The following is a 22195-nucleotide window of genomic DNA, read 5'->3' as shown; positions in this document are numbered from 1 at the left end:
ATCTAAACCTTGCTTTCTGCTTTATTATTTTCTCATCAATTTCGATTTAACATCGTAGTGGGTATTTAGATGTTGTCATACATTTGGTTTTGTCTGCTGATATTATCATATTGTATTTCTTGACTGTTGTATTGAAGATGTGTGTTAATCTTTGGAGATCGTCTTCTGTCTCGTCGATTAATGCGGCGTCGTCTGCAAAATATAATATTTGGATTTATTTATTCCCCATTCTGTAAGCATGGCCTTTACGTACTGCTTCTATTATTTCGTCCATTATTATATTAAAAAGCAGGGGGCTTAACGAGTCACCTTGTCTGACTCCGCTTTGTACTGGTATAAACTGCGTTAGTTTTCCACTTATTTTTGCCTGTATTCGATTATGAAAGTAGATGTTTTCGATGGTTTGTATAATATTGATTGGTATGTTTCTTCTATAGAGTAAATGTAGGACGTCTTCGACTTGGATGCGATTGAAAGCCTTTGTCAGGTCTATAAAACATATATATGCTGGTTTATTGTACTTAATGGCCTTTTCTCTGATTTGTCTCAGCACAAATACGGCGTCTATGGAGGATCTTCCGGATCTGAATCCTTGTTGTTCATCTGATAAAGTTGTTAGTTTATTGATTTTGTTGGTTAGGACTTTTGTGGTTAGCTTAAGTGGGGTGTTCAGTAGATTTATACCCCTATAATTGTTGCGGTAATCCAAAATACGAGAAGTGAAGAAGTAACGGAGCAAATACTAGCAGGCTACAAAACATACTGGAGATATCATAGGGTAATGATGTAATGAAAGACAGGAACTTATCCAGAAATACAAAACTGAAAATATACAGAGCTGCTATCCGACCAGTAGTTACGTAAGCAGCTGAGACAACGAGACCGAAAAATATGACGAAAAATTGAGAATATTCTAAATGAACCTCAGACGGATTATAGGCTCGATAAGAATGGACAACGGAGAAATGAGAAGAAGAATGAACCATGAACTAAGAGACATAATGAAGGGAGAAAATATGGTTAGATTTATTAAAGCACAGAGGCTGAGATGGCTGGGACACATAGAGAGAAGGAAAAACGACCTACTGATTAAGAAGATCACCAGATGAAAACCATAAACTGAAAGACCAAGGGGAAGACTCAGAGAGAGATAGGAGAAAATTCTGAAAGTGAGAAACTGGAGGGAACTATGCATATATCCAAATGAATGGAAGAAAATTGTAACGAAAGCCAATTCATACAACAAATTTTGACAACTGCGGAGTTATTCACCACAATAAACGAATCAGAGAGCTCTAAGTAAGAGTAGCAAATATTTCATCCGGAATTGATTGCCTTCTCGATGATAGGTAATTTTAAAGTGAACAAAAATGAGTTTCATTTGAATATTAAGTTCGGACCCCCTGACTAAATTTATAAATTTATGACAACGTCAAACCGCGTTACGTATACCTTAATTAACATTCTACGAGTATTTTCTTTGGCATGTGTTTAATTGGTTTGGTGTCTAATTAATGGCTTCCACAGCAGACAATTCGAAAGGAAATTGGGAGCGAAAACCAAATACTGGTGTTATTTGTAAGAAAATGGGAGTAAATAAAGAGTAAACACAATGAACTGGGGAGGAAAGAGAGTATTAGGTCAGTTACAGTCCTTGTATCGATTTCTCATTAATTCATTAGAGGAACTTAACTAAGTGCCTCTAAAATAAACAATTGAATTGGATCAGTCGCTAAATTGAAATCTACTTTTTGTTTGGGGTGTTTGCATTAAAACGAGAATATTTCTTTTCTAAATATACACTGTAACGTTTTAAACGTCACATCTTTATTACTTTATATTACATTACATTAATAGACCAGGGCGCATCTGTAAAAATATTAGTACATTTGGACGTTGAGAGGTGACTCAAATTTTTTTGCAGAAATTACTTGAAAATAAATCAAATAATAATATTTGAGTTATCCTCCCTCTCAAAAAGGTCCGGAACATTGTTTAAATAATCAAAATGTCAAAAAATTAAGGAAAATTTCGATATGTTTCTTGGTTTTTTGATTATAACTTTATAAGTATTCATTTCCGCGAAAAGTTGTACTGACATAAAAGTTGCGTAATTAAATTTGCTACAATATAATATTGGTTAAAAATTTAAAAAATAGTTACCCTTGTTGCAAAATGGCAAAAATTGTGAAAAAAATATACAAAAACAAGTATTCGAATTTTACGTTTTTCAACCATTTATGCTACACTTAGGACCTTTATATTTCACCCTGAAAAACTTTATGATACAGTAAAATAATACTGTAAATTTCATTAAGATCAATTCAACAGATTTTGCAAAATAAATTTTGCAATCCAGCTTTCGTAAAAAAAATTCATTTTTTCAAAATGTTACAGGACTGAAAATAAAGCAGATAGCAAGTTGAAAATTTTTTTGCTTATAGAAGTGTACTGTACCTTTCATTTGCAATTTTGCAAATTTAAAATCGATTAACACCACGGCGTCAGAAATTTTTTTAAATAAACATTAATTATTGGTGCTACGCGCAGGACAGCGGATACTTTGCTCTGATTGGGCATTCCAATGACCTTTGATAATGATTGATACATTTTAATTTTGATTATATTTCGATATAAATAAATAAATTTTTTTATTGCAAAATAAAGACACATGCTCTATCCTTTGAAATAACACTTTTATTAGCAAAAACTTTCTTTGTTCATATATTTTAACTTAAATAATAAAAGTTTATTATTTTTAAACATTTGCAATTGTTTAAACAATATTTCACAAACAATAATAAAATTAGTTTGATTTTTGTGGAATTAAAATATTAAAATACAACAAAATATAGAGTAAGAAAATAATATGTTAGATGGTGTCGCGAAAAAAGGTCGCCAACAATTGGTCGAGCGAAAAAATGTCGCGCACATTTGAGCGCGTATCAAAAGGTCGCCGGCGAAAAAACAGCGCCGACGAAATAAGGTCGCGTGCAATTGATCGCGCGAAAAAAGATCGCGTCATGTTTTACATTATTAAAACCATTCAATTGGTTTTCAAAAAGGTTCTAAAGAAATTCTATTTGCATACTTTAACTTTATGCATTATGAGCCGATTAGTCTTGGAATTCCATCTAATTACTTTTTAATGTATTTTGGATGTATAAGAAGATGGGAAAAATAACGTATATCTAAATACTTTTTAATGTATTTTGGATGTGTAGGAAGATGGGAAATATAGGAGAATGGGAAATTATTTCATATGGTATTTTCAGGTTATTCAAGTGAATATACTTGAAAATTGAACAATTTTTAACATGAAGAAAGTATTTTTTTTTGTTCTACGTGAATAATTTTAATATATGGATCTAAATTCAGAAAGGTACTTTCCTTCACACTTTTTACAGGCTTAGGACTGTCAGCAAAAAACTGGCGTGTTTAAAAGTGTTTGCTCTTCCTAATCGGATATCGTTAAAAATGTACAGTAATAATAGTTCTATTTACAGTATATATTACATACAAACGAATACCAGGTACCAGTTTACCTATTTTTGGTATTTTCAGAGACCGGTAATTAGCATAATTGGTTCTTAGTAGAAAGTCGTTATGCAGATTAGTGAAGAATAAGTAGTTTAGATAAGGGCACCTTATTGTGTAGGTATTTATTAGGAATTCCATGAAGTCATTACGATAAGACATTATTGGAAATGCTAAAATAAATATTGTACAAAAGTTCTTTGTCTAATTGTGCGTTATTCACTAATGTGGTAATTATTATTCCATATTCGTGAAACGTACTTTTATTACTTTTTAATGTATTTTGGATGTATAAGAAGATGGGAAAAATATCGTATATCTCATTATTCATTAGCGTGTCGATTTGTCAAGATGGTCTTAACTTACGTAAAGAGTCAAAAAGGTGCCAATATGTTGGTGTATAATGGATATATCCATAGAAAGGAAAAAACGATTGATCAAAAGACAATTTGGAAGTGCGCTCAGTACAATAAGCATAAATGTACCGGGAGAGTTCACACAGTGGGAGATGAAGTAGTGAAAAGTACAAGTCACAACCACGTTGCCGATGCGTCAATATTAGAAGCAAAAAAGGCTTGTAACAGAATGAAAAAACTGGCTCATCAAGTTGAACTAACAACACAAGGAATCATAGCTACCGTTTCACAAGAAGTGTCTGTGGGTGCAACTGGGCAGCTACCTTCTATTTCATCCCTAAAGCGAACTATTCAGAACACACGCCAAAGAGTGGAAGCTATTCCGGCAAATCCAAGAAGCTTAACAGAGCTTATTATTCCGGAAGAATACACCAGAAACAATAACGGCGAACCGTTTCTTTTATTTGACAGTGGTCCAAACGAACAGAGAATTTTAATATTTTCCACTGAAAGAAATTTAACTTTGATGGCGAGCTGTGAACACTGGTATGCCGATGGAACATTCACATGTACTCCTCTTTTGTTTGGTCAGCTGTATACAATACATGGCGTACAGTATAGCAACGTTATTCCAACTGTTTTTGCTCTACTTCCTAATAAAACTCAGGCAACATACACTCGACTCTTCCATGAATTAAAAACGTTACGACCAGGTTTACGTCCTACAACAATAATGGTGGATTATGAAAAAGCAGCAATTAATGCTTTACAACAAGAGTTTCCTGAAGTCAGAATCCGTGGATGTTTCTTTCATTTCACACAATGTTTGTGGAGAAACATGCAAGGTACAGGACTGCAACAAGTTTATACAGAAGACGCGAATTTTGCTCTACATCTGCGACAATTGGCAGCCCTAGCCTTCGTACCTGAAGTAGATGTTGTTGCAACATTCGGAGAGCTACTGGACAGCGAGTTTTACACTCAAAATGAAAATTTACTAACACCTTTAATAAACTACTTTGAGGATGTATGGATAGGCAGATTGGATCGACGACAACAAAGAAGACCGCCAATGTTTCCAAGGAATCTTTGGAATTGCTTCGAATTTATAGAGGAAGATCTACCGCGTACTAATAATGCTGTCGAAGGTTGGCACAACAGCTTCTCCTCGATATTAAATGCAGCACACCCAAATCTATGGAAGTTTATTACGGGGCTAAAGAAAGAAGAGAGTTTAAATCGATTAAAAGTGGAGCAATACATAGCTGGAAACCAACAACCTCAAAAAAAAATTTATAAAGATACAGCGCGGCGAATAAAAACGATTTGTTTGCAATACGGGAACCGGCCAAATCTAGAATATTTAAGAGGAATTGCCCAAAATTTTCAACGGCAAGTATAAAAAACTAAAAAACAATTAAAAAAAAATTTAAAAAAAAAACAAAAAAAAAATAAAAATTAAAAAAACACAAAAAAATAAAAATAAAAAAAAAATTTTGGTTTGGTCATGTTCAACGTCGAGACGTTAATCACCCAATACGAAGAATAGCTGAAGTGCAGATTCCTGGAAGGAGTAGGAGAGGAAGACCAAAGAAGACCTGGTGGGAGGCGATAAGGCAGGACATGTTGGTAAAGGGGATTAACATTGATATGACCCAAGACAGAATTGTGTGGAGAAATGCAATTAGGGAAGCCGACCCCGCATAGGGATAAGGCAAAGAGAATGATGATGAAAAAAAAAATAAAAATTAGAAAAAAATAAAAAAATTAAAATTAAAAAACTTTTAAACACGCCAGTTACTAACTGCCAGTCCTAAGCCTGGATAAAGTGTGAAGGAAAGTTAAAGTATGCAAATCTGTTATTAATATAAATGTATTCTTTAACTATGATATCTTCAATAAGTACTCACCAGTGACAATGTATTAATGAAATTGTGCCTGTTATATAATTTTTAACCACAATATCATTATTTTATTTGGGAAATTTTATTTTAATAAAGATGGTAGCCCTTAACCTACCCTATCTATATGTAGTATATACCCTGTAAAATATATTAAGCTTATATTAAAACTTACTCTTAAATAACCAAGGGTAAATTTTGCGACACTGCCAAGTCGTGAAATAATACCTCTAGGTACTTTCCCTACAACATTTACAGTTAAAATTACCTTAATTCGACCATTAAATTGGTCGAACATTTTACATGATCAATTTCAAATAGGATTATTTACTTCCAATTATTTTCCTATTATTTAAAGTGGAAAATAAAACTAAAGTCATTTAGAAGTCAATATTGGGTTGACGAAATATTTTTTACCAATAGGTTAAAATGACTAATAAGAAAATATTTAACTGTTTGGGTCATTATTTAACAGCAATCCTTTAGTTCTATTGCATCATCTAAATCTGACCTAAGCCTGGATTAAGTGTGAAGGAAAGTTAAAGTATGCAAATGAAAACATATTTTCTGACGCGATCTTTTTTCGCGCGATCAATTGCACGCGACCTTATTTCGTCGGCGCTGTTTTTTCGCCGGCGACCTTTTGATACGCGCTCAAATGTGCGCGACATTTTTTCGCTCGACCAATTGTTGGCGACCTTTTTTCGTAGATCCATCTAAGCATAGTTATTTGTTATAATATAGTACGTTCTTTAACGGTAAAATATTGCAAAACCTCTAGTTCCGTTGTGTGCTTTTAACTTGGGGGTGAGTTCCATCCCTTCTCGCGGGTGAAAAAATATACGTCCAAAATAAGTCCGGAATTCGATAGACTGTTCTAAGCAACTTGTGTTCCATGGAGTTTTTTCACCAAGTCAATATTTTTCGAGTTATTTGCGAGTGAACATGTTCATTTTTCAACAAAATAACCACGTTTTTAGACGGTTTTTCACCAATAACTCAAAAAGCAAGTATTTTGTCGAAAAAATATTCTTAGCTTGTAAAAATATAGCCTGTAAAAAAGTGAAATAAATGGTTTATGTATTAGGTATTTAGACCTAGTAGAAGAGGACTTATAGCTAATGAAAAATAGGTTCATATTCGTCACATTCCAAATCGAATATTTTAAGTTGAAATAACCAAAAAATGAAGCACTTTTTAAGAAAAACTCATTATAACTTTTTTAAAGTATTTAAAAAAGCTTTACTCTTGTTTTATAAAAAAATTCTAGCGTCACAAGTAAACAAGTTACGCTCAAAATAAAATTGGTCCCTTTTTGTTGGTAAAAAAATCGGTGAAATCACCACCTAATTAGCATCTCAAATGAACTTATTTGTTACCATTTCACAAGTTACTTTTCTGATGTACGTATTGTTTATACGATCAGTAAGTTTTATCGGTTCAAACTTCTTATTTTTGAAAGGGCTGTAGTTGAAAGGGCCTCAACGAGTCACTAATCACGAGTGTATGCAAATTTAGAAACACCAAATCTTAACCAATCTTTGTCAGAAAAACAAAAAATACTAGTTATTCAGAAAAGCAAAGCCAACTTTTCTATTCTTCAAGATTTTTGGTACCTCTAATAATGTTTAAATTATTTTGAAAAAAAAAGCATTTTTTTCAAAATTAAATTTTTTGAAAATTTTATTTTAAAACCAATTTTTTTCAAAAATAAGCACGTTGAGTCGGTAAAACTTACAGATCATATAAACAAATCATAAAAAAGCACCTTTTAAAGCGACAACGATTAATTTCATTTAAGTTGCTATTTAGAGGGTGATTTTCCCGATTTCTTTTTTGCCAAAATAAAAGGGACCAACAGTATCTTGAGCGTAACTTGTTTACATTTCACGCTAGAATCCTTTTTTATAAAAGAAGAAATAAAGATTTTTAAACTATTTTAAAAAGTTGTAATGAGTTTTCTCCATCAAGTGCTTAATTTTTTGGTTATTTCAGTTTTGTTGAAAAATGAACATTTTCCCTCGCAAATAACTCGAAAATTGTTGCCTTGGCGACAAAACTTTACAGAACAAAAGTTGCTTAGAATTAGTAAGTTTATTGACTTCCGGACTTATCTTGGACGTATATTTTTCATCCCCGAGAAGGGGTGAAATTCACCCCCAGGCCAAAAGTACACATAGGCACAATATCACTTTTTTCTTTGACATGTTAGCTATGCGTGTGCCAAATTTAATGTCAGTCTAAGCGGTTCTTTAAAATTTACAGTCAAAACCGTCAAAGAATGTACTATACTAATATTTAAATAAAGGTTCTTAAGGATATTTCTAAGCGTTGTTATGACTTTATTTACAGTGTTGAGTAATTTTTATACGCCAAAATTTGTATTAAGTTAAAAAAGGCGGTAGCAGTCTAGTCACTGTGAAGGAAAACTAATCAATACCTCTAAATTTTTAATTTGGCTAAAAATTTGGAATTAGGCTTGTCTTACCCCTCTCTTCAAAAGTTATATAAGCGCTAAGTAAGCTTTCATTGTTTTTACTTTGGTTGGTATAGGCCTGTAGGATGTGAATTCACTGGACATTTTCCAGGTTTCCACCATACTTATGAAGACCAAATAGTCAGAAATACGAAATACGTATTTACTATTAGGCCAGGGTAATAAGGCAAACAAGGTAATACATGACAAATGTGGTACCAAGCGAAAATCCAAAAGTCGACGTCAAAAAATAGGATTGGTCCATAAATATAAATAATTAGGCCATGAAATTAAAATTGCCAGGGACAATCAAACTGCCGAATTACAGAGAAGGATCACCTTAGTATGGGCCGCATATGCAGCTTTATCAGACATCTTCAAGAGCAACTTGCCAAATTATTTGAAAAGGAAGACGTTCAACCAATGTGTGCTTCCAGTCATGACTTACGGCGCCAAAACATTATCGTTAACCCAGGCCACAGCAACGAAACTTAGAGTGGCCGAAAGAAGAATGGAACGGATACTACTTGGACTGAGTCTGAGAGACAGGGTCAAAAACGAAGAAATCAGAAGAAGGACAGGCGTCGCAGATGTCATAGAGCGAGTAGCATGGCTGAAGTGTAATTGGGCTAGCCATGTAGCCAGAACGAAGAACGGGAGGTGGACCCAAAAAATTACAGTGTGGAGACCAAGAGGACAGAAGAAGTAGAGGTATACCACCTACACGATGGACAGACAACGTCAAAAGGGTTGCTAGGAATTGGTTGCAGAAAGCCCAAGATCGACAAAACTGGAAGAAATTAGGGGAGGCCTATGTTCAACTTTGGATGCAGAAGGCTGGATGATGATGATGAATAATGCTTAAAATATACCCTGTTCGTGACATTTCAACAGCCAGGGTATTGAAGCGTTTTTTCGATAGGTAATACCTATAAGAACAAATTATAACTATTTCCTGCGTAGGATCTAGCGGCCATTTTTATTTATAAACAAGTCAAAAAACGGCCTTTATTCATTTTTTTTAATCAATCGAAAACAGTGAAACTTATGGTTTTTTAGTACAAACATCTTCGAGAGCATGGAAAAGCTTTAAAATGGAGTATTAAAAAGTTTGATACACTCATTTATTGTTAATATAATTGCAAAAAATGGTCGAAATTGCAAAAATAGTTATTTTCCTAACAAGTACAGAAAGTCATTCTTTTCCGCACGCGACTGCAGTTTGCCGAACGACGCGAAGCGGGAGTTCGGCAAGCAGTCGAGTGCGGAAAAGAGACTTTCTGCAAGAGTTAGGAACAACTAGTTAGTTTTTTCTAAGAGTCTTTAAAAAAATACCAAATCTTAATCAATTAATTTAATTAATATGAAAATACATACACAAATTAATTCTTTTTAACAAGGTTGTCAAAACCAAACTTTCAATATAATTAGTTAGCATGACGACGATCTTGGTTTCCATGACGATGATTCAAAACGACTGTTATTGTCTACCGATTTGACTTTCGAATATTATGTCAAAATAATTTTATTTCATCGAATTGTCAGTAGTAATTGCACAAGAGCTCTAAAATTATTGAATTTTTCCCGAGTGACACTTTGACAGTTTTAATTTCACGAGCCAAAGGCGAGTGAAATTATCTCAAAGTGTCACGAGATCAAAAATTCTATATTAATTTTAGAGTTCGAGTGCAATTTGTTGCGATTATTTCATGAATAAAACTGTCCAAAACCAAAATTTTATTATAATTTATTTATGTAAGTACAAATTAGTACAATTAAACACAAAGTTTTTATAAATATTTGACGATTGAAAGTCATCACTTTTATAATTTTTAAAACATTAATTGTCATTAATGTCACTGAATGTATTTTTTCGTAGCAACGAAGGGCATCTGACGTAATATACTTATCGACGGGCAATTATCAAAAATTATCGATTTAATTTAAGGGATGGGGCTATCTATTGGGGATGAAACGTTATATACGTTGCACTATGCAGATGATCAGGTAGTTATTGCCCAAGACAAAGAAGACCTGGAGTATATGGCTAGAAAACTAATGGAAGAGTACAAAAAATGGGGCCTCGAAGTAAATGTCCAAAAAACACAATATCTTTGCGTAGGAGGAGAAAATAATCCAGATGACCTCGACTTAGAAGATGAAACTATTAAGAAATGTGACCAATGTACATATTTGGGGGTAAAACTGACAAAGACAGGACGAAGTGATGAAGCCATAAAAGACAGAATAACCAAAGGAAAACAAGTTATAGGTGCGTTGAATTCAGTATTATGGCAAAAAAATATAAGACCGGAAACGAAAAAACGAATATATAATACCATATTAAAACCAGTAATCGTCTATGGCTCAGAAGTGTGGCAGTTATCACAAAAACTTAAAGGTAACCTATTGGCAGTTGAAATGGATTTTTGGAGGAGAGCAGCGGGAAAGTCTAGATTAGAACATGTGAAAAATGAGGACATCAGGAGACAAATGAAAGTACAAAGATCAATTATAGAAGACATCGAAAAACAACAACTAATATGGTACGGACATGTTAGACGTATGGGGGAAGAAAGACTACCCAAAAAGATATTAGAATGGGTACCACCAGAGAAAAGAAAACGAGGACGACCACCAACAACATGGATCCAAGGAATCTCAAAAGCAATGTCAGCAAGAAATCTATCTGAAGAAGACTGGCAGAATAGACAGGCTTGGCGAACGGGAACCCAAAGGCGTATTACGCTGTGAACGGGATTTATATATATATCGATTTAATTCAGATTTCTGTAGCTTTCCATTGGTCAGAATCTCCTATGAATTAAGTAATCAGTAGTAATTGCACAAGAGCTCTGAAATTATTGGATTTTTTCCGAGTGACACTTTGACAGTTTCAATTTCACGAGCCGAAGGCGAGTGAAATTATGTCAAAGTGTCACGAGAGCAAAAATTCTATATTAATTTCAGAGGTCGAGTGCAATTTGTTGCGATTATTTCATGAATAAAACTGTTCAAAACCAAAATTTTATTGTAAATTATTTATGTAAGTACCATTAAACACACAGTTTTTATAAATATTTGACGATTAAAAGTCATCACTTTTATAATTTTTAAAACATTAATTGTCATTAATGTCACTGAATGTACTTTTTCGTAGCAACGAAGGGCATCTGACGTAATATACTTAACGACGGGCAATTATCAAAAATTATCGATTTAATTCAGATTTCTGGAGCTTTCTATTGGTCAGAATCTCCTATGAATGAAATAATCGCGTTAATTTCATTAAAACAGGAACAGAATAAGGTATGTTTGAAATAAATTAGTAAATAATATCTAAATATTAGTTTATTGCATGTATTATAATTACTTTAAGGCCATATTAACATATCTAAATTAACACGCGTGCGGAAAAGTAAAAACCGCGTGCGGAAAAGTAACACGCGTGCGGAAAAGTGAAACTTTCTAAACTAAAATGCGTGCGCGAAAGTAGACATTTTTGCACGCTCGTAGAAAAAATTAATTTTGAAATAAATATTGTAGAATTTTTTTTTTGGTTTACATTAACGTGCTCGGCAACTATGGCCACTCGCACGGGACGATTACAAACAATATAATTAAATTATACTGTATAATTAAAGAGCATTAACAAGTTATGTCATAAAAAAAAATTTAAAGTTTATGATACAATGATATATTTTTTTAAAAACTGAAAAACTCTGGCTAACTGGTTGGTATCACCGTTGATTGAAATATTGATATGGGATATTGGATATTGGATATTGATATGATATCCAATACATCAATCAACGGTATCACCTAGAATGTCACGTAGCTGCGGTTTGAGTTTGAGCTGTTGTCTTACTACACTGAACTGATGACATTCGGTAATAATGTGGTTCACGGTAAGTTGGCACTGGTATGTTAGACATGCATATTTAGACCCGGGCCCGGATTACGAACACTCGATACGAATCGTATCCGCCATGTTTTCCCATAAGGCGCTACGGTAAAACATGGCGGATACGATGCGTATCGAGTGTACGTAATCCGGGCCCAGGTGCGGGAGCACGCCAAATAAAATTCTATTTTAGTGACGTCACGTTGCCTAGCAACCGTCGATTCTCCCATTATGAAATTCTATTTTGTGACGTCAGCAAAATAGAATTATATTTGGCGTGCTCTGGGCTCTGGGCGCATCTGTAAAAATATTAGTTTGGACGTTGAGAGGTGACTCAAATTTTTTTTGCAGAAATTGCTTGAAAATAACTTAAATAATAATATTTGAGTTATCCTCCCTCTCAAAAAGGTCCGGAACATTGTTTAAATAATCAAAATGTCAAAAAATAAAGGAAAAATTCGATTTATTTCTTCGTTTTTTGATTATAACTTTAAAAGTATTCATTTTCGAGAAAAGTTGTACTGACATAAAAGTTGCGTAATTAAATTTCCCACAATATAGAGTTGGTTAAAAATTTAAAAAGTAGTCACCCTTGTTGCAAAATAGCAATAATTGCAAAAACAAGTATTCGCATTTTACGTTTTTCAACCATTTATGCTACACTTAGGACCTTCATATTTCACCCAGAAAAACTTTATGATATAGTAAGACAATACTGTAAATTTCATTAAGATCGGTTCAATAGATTTTGCAAAATAAATTTTGAAATCCAGCTTTTGAAAAAAAAGATTTATTATTTTAATATTTAATTTATTAGAGAATAAAAGTTTATTATTTTTAAACATAATATGCGATTGTTTAAACAATGTTTCACGAACAATAATAAAATTAGTTTGATTTTTGTGGAATTAAAATATTAAAATACAACAAAATATAGAGTAAGAAAATAATATATTAGATAAAGGTTGGAAGAAACTTTGGTGGAAATCAACTTGTGTGAATCGAACACCGCTGTCCTGCGCGTAGCACCAAAAATTAATGTTTATTTAAAAAATTTCCTGACGCCGTGGTAATTAATCGATTTTAATTTTGCAGATTGCAAGCGAAAGGTACAGTACACTTCTATAAGCAAAAAAAATCAACTTGCTATCTGCTTTATTTTCAGTCCTGCAACATTTAAAAAAAAATAAATTTTTTTTGCAAAAGCTGGATTGCAAAATTTAGTTTGCAAAATCTGTTAAGCCGATCTTAATGAAATTTACAGTGTTGTTTTACTATATTATAAAGTTTTTCCGGGTAAAATATGAAGGTCCTAAGTATATCATAAAGGATTGAAAAACGTAAAATGCGAATACTTGTTTTTGTATGGTTTTTTGGCAATTATTGCTATTTTGCAACAAGGGTGACTATTTTTTAAATTTTTACTAACTCTATGTTGTAGGAAATTTAATTACGCAACTTTTGTGTCAGCACAACTTTTCTCAGAAATGAATAGTTTTAAAGTTATAATCGAAAAACAAATAAAAACATCGAATTTTTCCTTCATATTTTGACATTTTGATTAGTTAAACAATGTTCCGGATCATTTTGAGTGGGAGAATAACTCAAATATTATTATTTGAGTTATCTTCAACCAATTTCTGCAAAAAAATTTGAGTCACCTCTCAACGTCCATCTCAAAACAGATGCGCCCTGGACTAATTGTAGAAATTAGTGTACAGCTTTGAAATTTTTGTCAAATGGGTGTTCTTTGGTGCTTAATATGTGACAAATATTTCAAAGCGATTCATTCAATTGCTTAAATTTTATTCAAATTGTTTATCCCAGAGAGCTTTTTTTTGCAATGACGCAAGTCAGAAAAAGAAATGATTTTAGAACCATTCTACAGATGTCAGATGAAAGAGCATGGGCTAAAGTTTCAAATTGGTTTAAAAAAGTGAATAAAATATGCATTTATTAGTAAGAAATAATTATCCAAAAGTATCGTCAATTTTTCCTTATAAACTTTTTGAATAACTTTTTTCAAAAAAACTATTTTTTACCGTGTTTTAGATGCAAAACTACCAATATGTGTAGTGCAAGCTACTACTTATTTATTAGATAAAAAAATAAAATGTTTATAAGGAAAAATTGACGATACTTTTGCATAATTATTTATTACTAATAAATGCATTTTTATTTACTTTTTTTAAACTAATTCGAAAATTTAGCTCATGCTCTTTCATTTGACACCTGTAAAATGGTTCTAACATAATTTTTTTCTGACTTATGTTATTGCAAAAAAAAAGCTCTCAGGGATAAACAATTTGAATAAAATTTAAACAATTAAATGGATCCCTTTGAAATTTTTGTCACATATAATCACCAAAGAACCCAGATATACACTAATTTTTACAATAGTTATTACTATCGACCACTGCCATCGACCACTTACATTCAATCTTGGTTACTTTGATTAATCGCGGCAGGTAAAGTAACATTCTTCTTTCAGTACAATAAAGTGTTACTTTACTGCCGCAAATGGCGGCAAATGAGTACAATAATGAATGACTTTAGTGACGGTTGGCGATAAAAATATTTTTCAATGTTAACCTACGAATTTTTCAGCCTAACGATTATATTTCGAAAAGGAATATCATAATTTTAATGCAAACACCCCAAACAGAAAATAAACTTCAATTTGGCGACTGATCCAATTCAATTGTTTATTTTAGAGGCACTTAGTTAAGTTCCTCTAATGAATTAATGAGAAATCGATACAAGGACTGTAACTGACCTAATATTCTCTTTCCTCCCCAGTTCATTTTGTTTACTCTTTATTTACTCCCATTTTCTTACAGATAACATCAGTATTTGGTTTTTGCTCCCAATTTCTTCTCAGCGTGATGAGAGATTAAAGATTTCCACATTACAAAACAGCTCTTTAACGTCAAATTTTCTCACTAGTCGTTTGTTAGAAGCTCGAGGAACTCATATTTCAGCACAAACTGTAAGGATCTTGAATGGAAATGGTTAATGTTCTCATAAGCCAGTAGCATGCTCTAAATTAACACCAGCTTATCGAGCTAACAGCAATGGAGTGTTTTATTGTTTTCTGACGAGTCAAGTTTTTTTTCTTATTATATCCAGACTGACGCGAACTGCATAGAGGATACCTGGAGAACGATTTGCACCTTGCTATAATTCACCTAGAAGTTTGGGGGCGAAGGTGTTATGGTATGGTCTATCTTTCAACAGACGCACTGAATTACTTTTCATAAATGGAACTCTAACAGCAGACAGATACACAGTATTTGGAGAACAATGCTGTTTTCTAAGCCTCTTTCTTTGGGGATAATTTCTTATGCAGGATAATACGCATTCATGTATTTCGCGAATCGTCATGGACTACCTAATTACTGTCGGATATTCCCATTTTGGATTGACCCACTTGTAGTCCTGATATTAATCCATTAGAACATTTTTGGGATATTTAAGGAAAAAGATTCAAAAGAAGCAACCATTGCAAAAAACGATTTAAGAATCGACAAAGCAAGAAAAATATCTATTTATAGTCCAGGGCGCATCTGTTTTGAGATGGACGTTGAGAGGTGACTCAAATTTTTTTGCAGAAATTGCTTGAAAATAAATCAAATAATAATATTTGAGTTATCCTCCCTCTCAAAAAGGTCCGGAACATTGTTTAAATAATCAAAATGTCAAAAATTTAAGGAAAAATTCGATTTTTTTCTTGGTTTTTTGATTATAACTTTAGAAGTATTCATTTACAAGAAAAGTTCTACTGACATAAAAGTTGCGTAATTAAATTTTCTACAATACAGAATTGGTTGAAAATTTAAAAAATAGTCACCCTAGTTGCAAAATAGCAATAATTGCGAAAAAACCATACAAAAACAAGTATTCGCATTTTACGTTTTTCAACCATTTTGCTACACCTAGGACCTTCATATTTCACGCAGAAAAAACTTTATGATACAGGAAAACAATACTGTAAATTTCATTAAGATCGGTTTGATAGATTTTGCAAAATAAATTTTGCAATCCAGCTTTCGCAAAAAAAAATCATTTTTTCAAAATGTTACAGGACTGAAAATAAATCAGGTAGCAAGTTGAAATTTTTTTTGCTTATAGAAGTGTTCTGTATCTTTCATTTGCAATTTTCAAAATCAAAATCGATTAATTATCACGGCATCAGGAATTTTTTGAAATAAACAATAATTTTTGGTGCTACGCGCAGGACAGCGGTGTTCGATTCACACAAGTTGATTTCCACCAAAATTTCTTCCAATCTTTATCTAACATGGATCTACGAAAAAAGGTCGCCAACAATTGGTCGAGCGAAAAAATGTCGCGCACATTTGAGCGCGTATCAAAAGGTCGCCGGCGAAAAAACAGCGCCGACGAAATAAGGTCGCGTGCAATTGATCGCGCGAAAAAAGATCGCGTCAGAAAATATGTTTTCATTTGCATACTTTAACTTTCCTTCACACTTAATCCAGGCTTAGGTCAGATTTAGATGATGCAATAGAACTAAAGGATTGCTGTTAAATAATGACCCAAACAGTTAAATATTTTCTTATTAGTCATTTTAACCTATTGGTAAAAAATATTTCGTCAACCCAATATTGACTTCTAAATGACTTTAGTTTTATTTTCCACTTTAAATAATAGGAAAATAATTGGAAGTAAATAATCCTATTTGAAATTGATCATGTAAAATGTTCGACCAATTTAATGGTCGAATTAAGGTAATTTTAACTGTAAATGTTGTAGGGAAAGTACCTAGAGGTATTATTTCACGACTTGGCAGTGTCGCAAAATTTACCCTTGGTTATTTAAGAGTAAGTTTTAATATAAGCTTAATATATTTTACAGGGTATATACTACATATAGATAGGGTAGGTTAAGGGCTACCATCTTTATTAAAATAAAATTTCCCAAATAAAATAATGATATTGTGGTTAAAAATTATATAACAGGCACAATTTCATTAATACATTGTCACTGGTGAGTACTTATTGAAGATATCATAGTTAAAGAATACATTTATATTAATAACAGATTTGCATACTTTAACTTTCCTTCACACTTTATCCAGGCTTAGGACTGGCAGTTAGTAACTGGCGTGTTTAAAAGTTTTTTTAATTTTAATTTTTTTATTTTTTTCTAATTTTTATTTTTTTTTTTATTTTTATTTTTTTGTGTTTTTTTAATTTTTATTTTTTTTTTGTTTTTTTTTAATTTTTTTTTAATTGTTTTTTAGTTTTTTATACTTGCAGTTGAAAATTTTGGGCAATTCCTCTTAAATATTCTAGATTTGGCCGGTTCCCGTATTGCAAACAAATCGTTTTTATTCGCCGCGCTGTATCTTTATAAATTTTTTTTTTGAGGTTGTTGGTTTCCAGCTATGTATTGCTCCACTTTTAATCGATTTAAACTCTCTTCTTTCTTTAGCCCCGTAATAAACTTCCATAGATTTGGGTGTGCTGCATTTAATATCGAGGAGAAGCTGTTGTGCCAACCTTCGACAGCATTATTAGTACGCGGTAGATCTTCCTCTATAAATTCGAAGCAATTCCAAAGATTCCTTGGAAACATTGGCGGTCTTCTTTGTTGTCGTCGATCCAATCTGCCTATCCATACATCCTCAAAGTAGTTTATTAAAGGTGTTAGTAAATTTTCATTTTGAGTGTAAAACTCGCTGTCCAGTAGCTCTCCGAATGTTGCAACAACATCTACTTCAGGTACGAAGGCTAGGGCTGCCAATTGTCGCAGATGTAGAGCAAAATTCGCGTCTTCTGTATAAACTTGTTGCAGTCCTGTACCTTGCATGTTTCTCCACAAACATTGTGTGAAATGAAAGAAACATCCACGGATTCTGACTTCAGGAAACTCTTGTTGTAAAGCATTAATTGCTGCTTTTTCATAATCCACCATTATTGTTGTAGGACGTAAACCTGGTCGTAACGTTTTTAATTCATGGAAGAGTCGAGTGTATGTTGCCTGAGTTTTATTAGGAAGTAGAGCAAAAACAGTTGGAATAACGTTGCTATACTGTACGCCATGTATTGTATACAGCTGACCAAACAATAGAGGAGTACATGTGAATGTTCCATCGGCATACCAGTGTTCACAGCTCGCCATCAAAGTTAAATTTCTTTCAGTGGAAAATATTAAAATTCTCTGTTCGTTTGGACCACTGTCAAATAAAAGAAACGGTTCGCCGTTATTGTTTCTGGTGTATTCTTCCGGAATAATAAGCTCTGTTAAGCTTCTTGGATTTGCCGGAATAGCTTCCACTCTTTGGCGTGTGTTCTGAATAGTTCGCTTTAGGGATGAAATAGAAGGTAGCTGCCCAGTTGCACCCACAGACACTTCTTGTGAAACGGTAGCTATGATTCCTTGTGTTGTTAGTTCAACTTGATGAGCCAGTTCTTTCATTCTGTTACAAGCCTTTTTTGCTTCTAATATTGACGCATCGGCAACGTGGTTGTGACTTGTACTTTTCACTACTTCATCTCCCACTGTGTGAACTCTCCCGGTACATTTATGCTTATTGTACTGAGCGCACTTCCAAATTGTCTTTTGATCAATCGTTTTTTCCTTTCTATGGATATATCCATTATACACCAACATATTGGCACCTTTTTGACTCTTTACGTAAGTTAAGACCATCTTGACAAATCGACAAGCTAATGAATAATGAGATATACGATATTTTTCCCATCTTCTTATACATCCAAAATACATTAAAAAGTAAAAAAAGTACGTTTCACGAATATGGAATAATAATTACCACATTAGTGAATAACGCACAATTAGACAAAGAACTTTTGTACAATATTTATTTTAGCATTTCCAATAATGTCTTATCGTAATGACTTCATGGAATTCCTAATAAATACCTACACAATAAGGTGCCCTTATCTAAACTACTTATTCTTCACTAATCTGCATAACGACTTTCTACTAAGAACCAATTATGCTAATTACCGGTCTCTGAAAATACCAAAAATAGGTAAACTGGTACCTGGTATTCGTTTGTATGTAATATATACTGTAAATAGAACTATTATTACTGTACATTTTTAACGATATCCGATTAGGAAGAGCAAACACTTTTAAACACGCCAGTTTTTTGCTGACAGTCCTAAGCCTGTAAAAAGTGTGAAGGAAAGTACCTTTCTGAATTTAGATCCATATATTAAAATTATTCACGTAGAACAAAAAAAAATACTTTCTTCATGTTAAAAATTGTTCAATTTTCAAGTATATTCACTTGAATAACCTGAAAATACCATATGAAATAATTTCCCATTCTCCTATATTTCCCATCTTCCTACACATCCAAAATACATTAAAAAGTATTTAGATATACGTTATTTTTCCCATCTTCTTATACATCCAAAATACATTAAAAAGTAATTAGATGGAATTCCAAGACTAATCGGCTCATAATGCATAAAGTTAAAGTATGCAAATAGAATTTCTTTAGAACCTTTTTGAAAACCAATTGAATGGTTTTAATAATGTAAAACATGACGCGATCTTTTTTCGCGCGATCAATTGCACGCGACCTTATTTCGTCGGCGCTGTTTTTTCGCCGGCGACCTTTTGATACGCGCTCAAATGTGCGCGACATTTTTTCGCTCGACCAATTGTTGGCGACCTTTTTTCGCGACACCATGTTGGATGGTACCACTTTTACAGATTATTTTTCTTTTTAGACAAATGCACTATGTACGGGCTTTTAATAGAAAATATGTCGGAGTATATCAAACAGACATACGGAGAAGACAAATGGGAGGAAATAAGACGAGCTGCGGCAGTAGACCAACCAAGTTTCAGTACACATCAAGTATATCCAGAAGGATTGCTACCAAGATTATCCAAGAAGGCAGTACAGGTACTTACCTTTTATTTTATAATTTTATTTCTTCTTCTAGTTCCATCACCGTTATCGATCGTACGATATCATGTTGGCTACTGCATTCGGTATCGTGACTTTATTGACAGCAGCATTGAATAATGATGTAGTCGATTTTCCGTACCATTGTCTTAGATTTTTCAGCTATGTTGTTCATCTTCTACCACGACCACGTTTACCTTGGATCTTTCCCTAAATGTTCAGATCTAAAAGATCATATTTTTCAGGGTATCGCATAATGTGACCGAAGTACTCCAGATTCCGTCTCTTTATTATCATAACCAGTTGTAATTGATGGATTCGACCGTTACTTGATGGAAGTTCATTTTATCTAACAATAAAACACTGAAAACGTTTGTTTTCTATACTTCCACAAAATTTATTACAACTATGTGACTACAGCTGTTTCGGCAGAGTGCCTTTCTCAAGTGATTTAGATTACTATGGGTTTGCCTTTTTAAAGTCTTTAACTGAAGAGGTTGAGGAGTGGGGAGCTGTTTGTCTCGAGTTGGTCATTCAGAATTATATCTGTATTTTTCAATTTATTAATTTCCATAGATTCTAATAAAGATAGCTTAAGGCCTTTATTTTGAATATGCAGAATTTGAAACTGTTCATTAATAGAATGATTATGATCTAGAATCTAGAAGGTGAAGTGCGTATGTAGAAGTGTCTGTTTTTCTATTAGTGAAAGCCCTTTTGTGTTCTGCTATCCGTTTGTCAAAGGTTCTGTCAGTTTGACCGATGTAAGTTTTCGGACAGTCACCACAAGTTAGTTTGTAAACACCACTCTGTAGTTGTTTTCTCTTTTGGCTCTTATTATTCTTAATATATCTGCTTAAGTTGTTGTTAGTTCTGAAAGCTGGTGTTATTCCTTTCTTTTTTATGTATCTGGCTATTTTTGTTGTTATCTTGCCAGTATATGTGATAGAGCAGAAGGTACGGGGTTCTTTCTGTGGTGGTGGATATACTAATTTCAGGGCTTTCTTATGGAGTTTTTGGTTTAAATATTTTTGGTTACATAAAAAAGAAAGGAATAACACCAGCTTTCAGAACTAACAACAAATTAAGCAGATATATTAAGAACAATAAGAGCCGAAAGAGAAAACAACTACGGAGTGGTTTCATCTTTTAATTGCCATATGACGCTAGTCACCTAATATTTTCACTTCAGTTGCAATGGGTGGGAGAACCTCTCAGTGCTGATCAATTGGGGTATGGAGAACAAACCTACGTTCTCTCCGATGAGGCTCCAATAAGAGCCGAAAATCGCGATTCAGAGGACTGGACTGCGCTCCGTATTCTAATTGAAAAGTAAGATTGTTTTGCCTTCGCATTGCAACTGAACTAAAAATAAAATTTTTATTTTATTTTTATATTGGTATTTACTCCTTCGAATAACTAGGTCCATTTTCTGTTGGAATTTACCAGCTGAACAGACGGGGTCGTGAATTGTAAGTTTTTTGAATTCCTCTTGTCTTCTTCGCTTCAGCATCCATTTGGCTTGCAAATTTTAGAAGCCTTGGCGGTGTTACCAAGGAAATGGACCAATAAGTTTTCAATTTAAAAATCTTTTAGTAATAATTTAATATTTTCTAAATATTATTAATAATGCTATTAGGATCGAAAACTTCATCTTTTTTTACTACAGAGTGGTGTTTACAAACTAAATTGTGGTGACTGTCCGAAAACTTACATCGGTCAAACTGGCAGACCCTTTGACAAACGGATAGCAGAACACAAAAGGGTTTTCAACAAAAGAAAAACAGACACTTTTACATATGCACTTCACCTACTAGATCATAATCATTCTTTTAATGAACAGTTTCAAATCTCCTTATTTTTAGTAGTCGTCTGTATACCCATATCCCAAAGGCTTCCAAGTATTTAAGCATAGCCTCACTTAGAGTCTGGAGTTTGTCTATGCTTGTTCAGTAAAATTGTGTCACTTTTTCATATACTTACTTTACTAGTCTTCACCTTTAGTATTTAAAATCAAACAGCTGCATTACAAAAATGTCATTTAATCTTTTGCATATTTTGTTTATTATAGATTTTGTTATCCTCAATACACACATTTACACTGTTTGACAC

The 22195-nt window shown here is 33.1% G+C and overlaps 1 protein-coding gene across 2 annotated transcripts in view; it reads left to right on the top strand.

Annotated features, from left to right (window-relative positions):
• Positions 1-22195, top strand: part of LOC114329289 (soluble guanylate cyclase 88E) — a 143411-nt gene that overhangs the window by 55578 nt on the left and 65638 nt on the right. For both annotated transcript variants that reach the window (XM_050661509.1, XM_050661510.1), the window contains one exon: positions 19902-20080. In XM_050661509.1, coding sequence (XP_050517466.1) covers positions 19913-20080 — 168 coding nt within the window. In that variant the 5' untranslated portion in view covers positions 19902-19912. The remainder of the gene's footprint in view (positions 1-19901; positions 20081-22195) is intronic.

The sequence above is a fragment of the Diabrotica virgifera genome, chromosome 9 (genome assembly GCF_917563875.1).
Source record: "Diabrotica virgifera virgifera chromosome 9, PGI_DIABVI_V3a".
Lineage (NCBI taxonomy): Eukaryota > Metazoa > Arthropoda > Insecta > Coleoptera > Chrysomelidae > Diabrotica > Diabrotica virgifera.
This window is presented reverse-complemented; position numbering and strand designations above follow the sequence as displayed.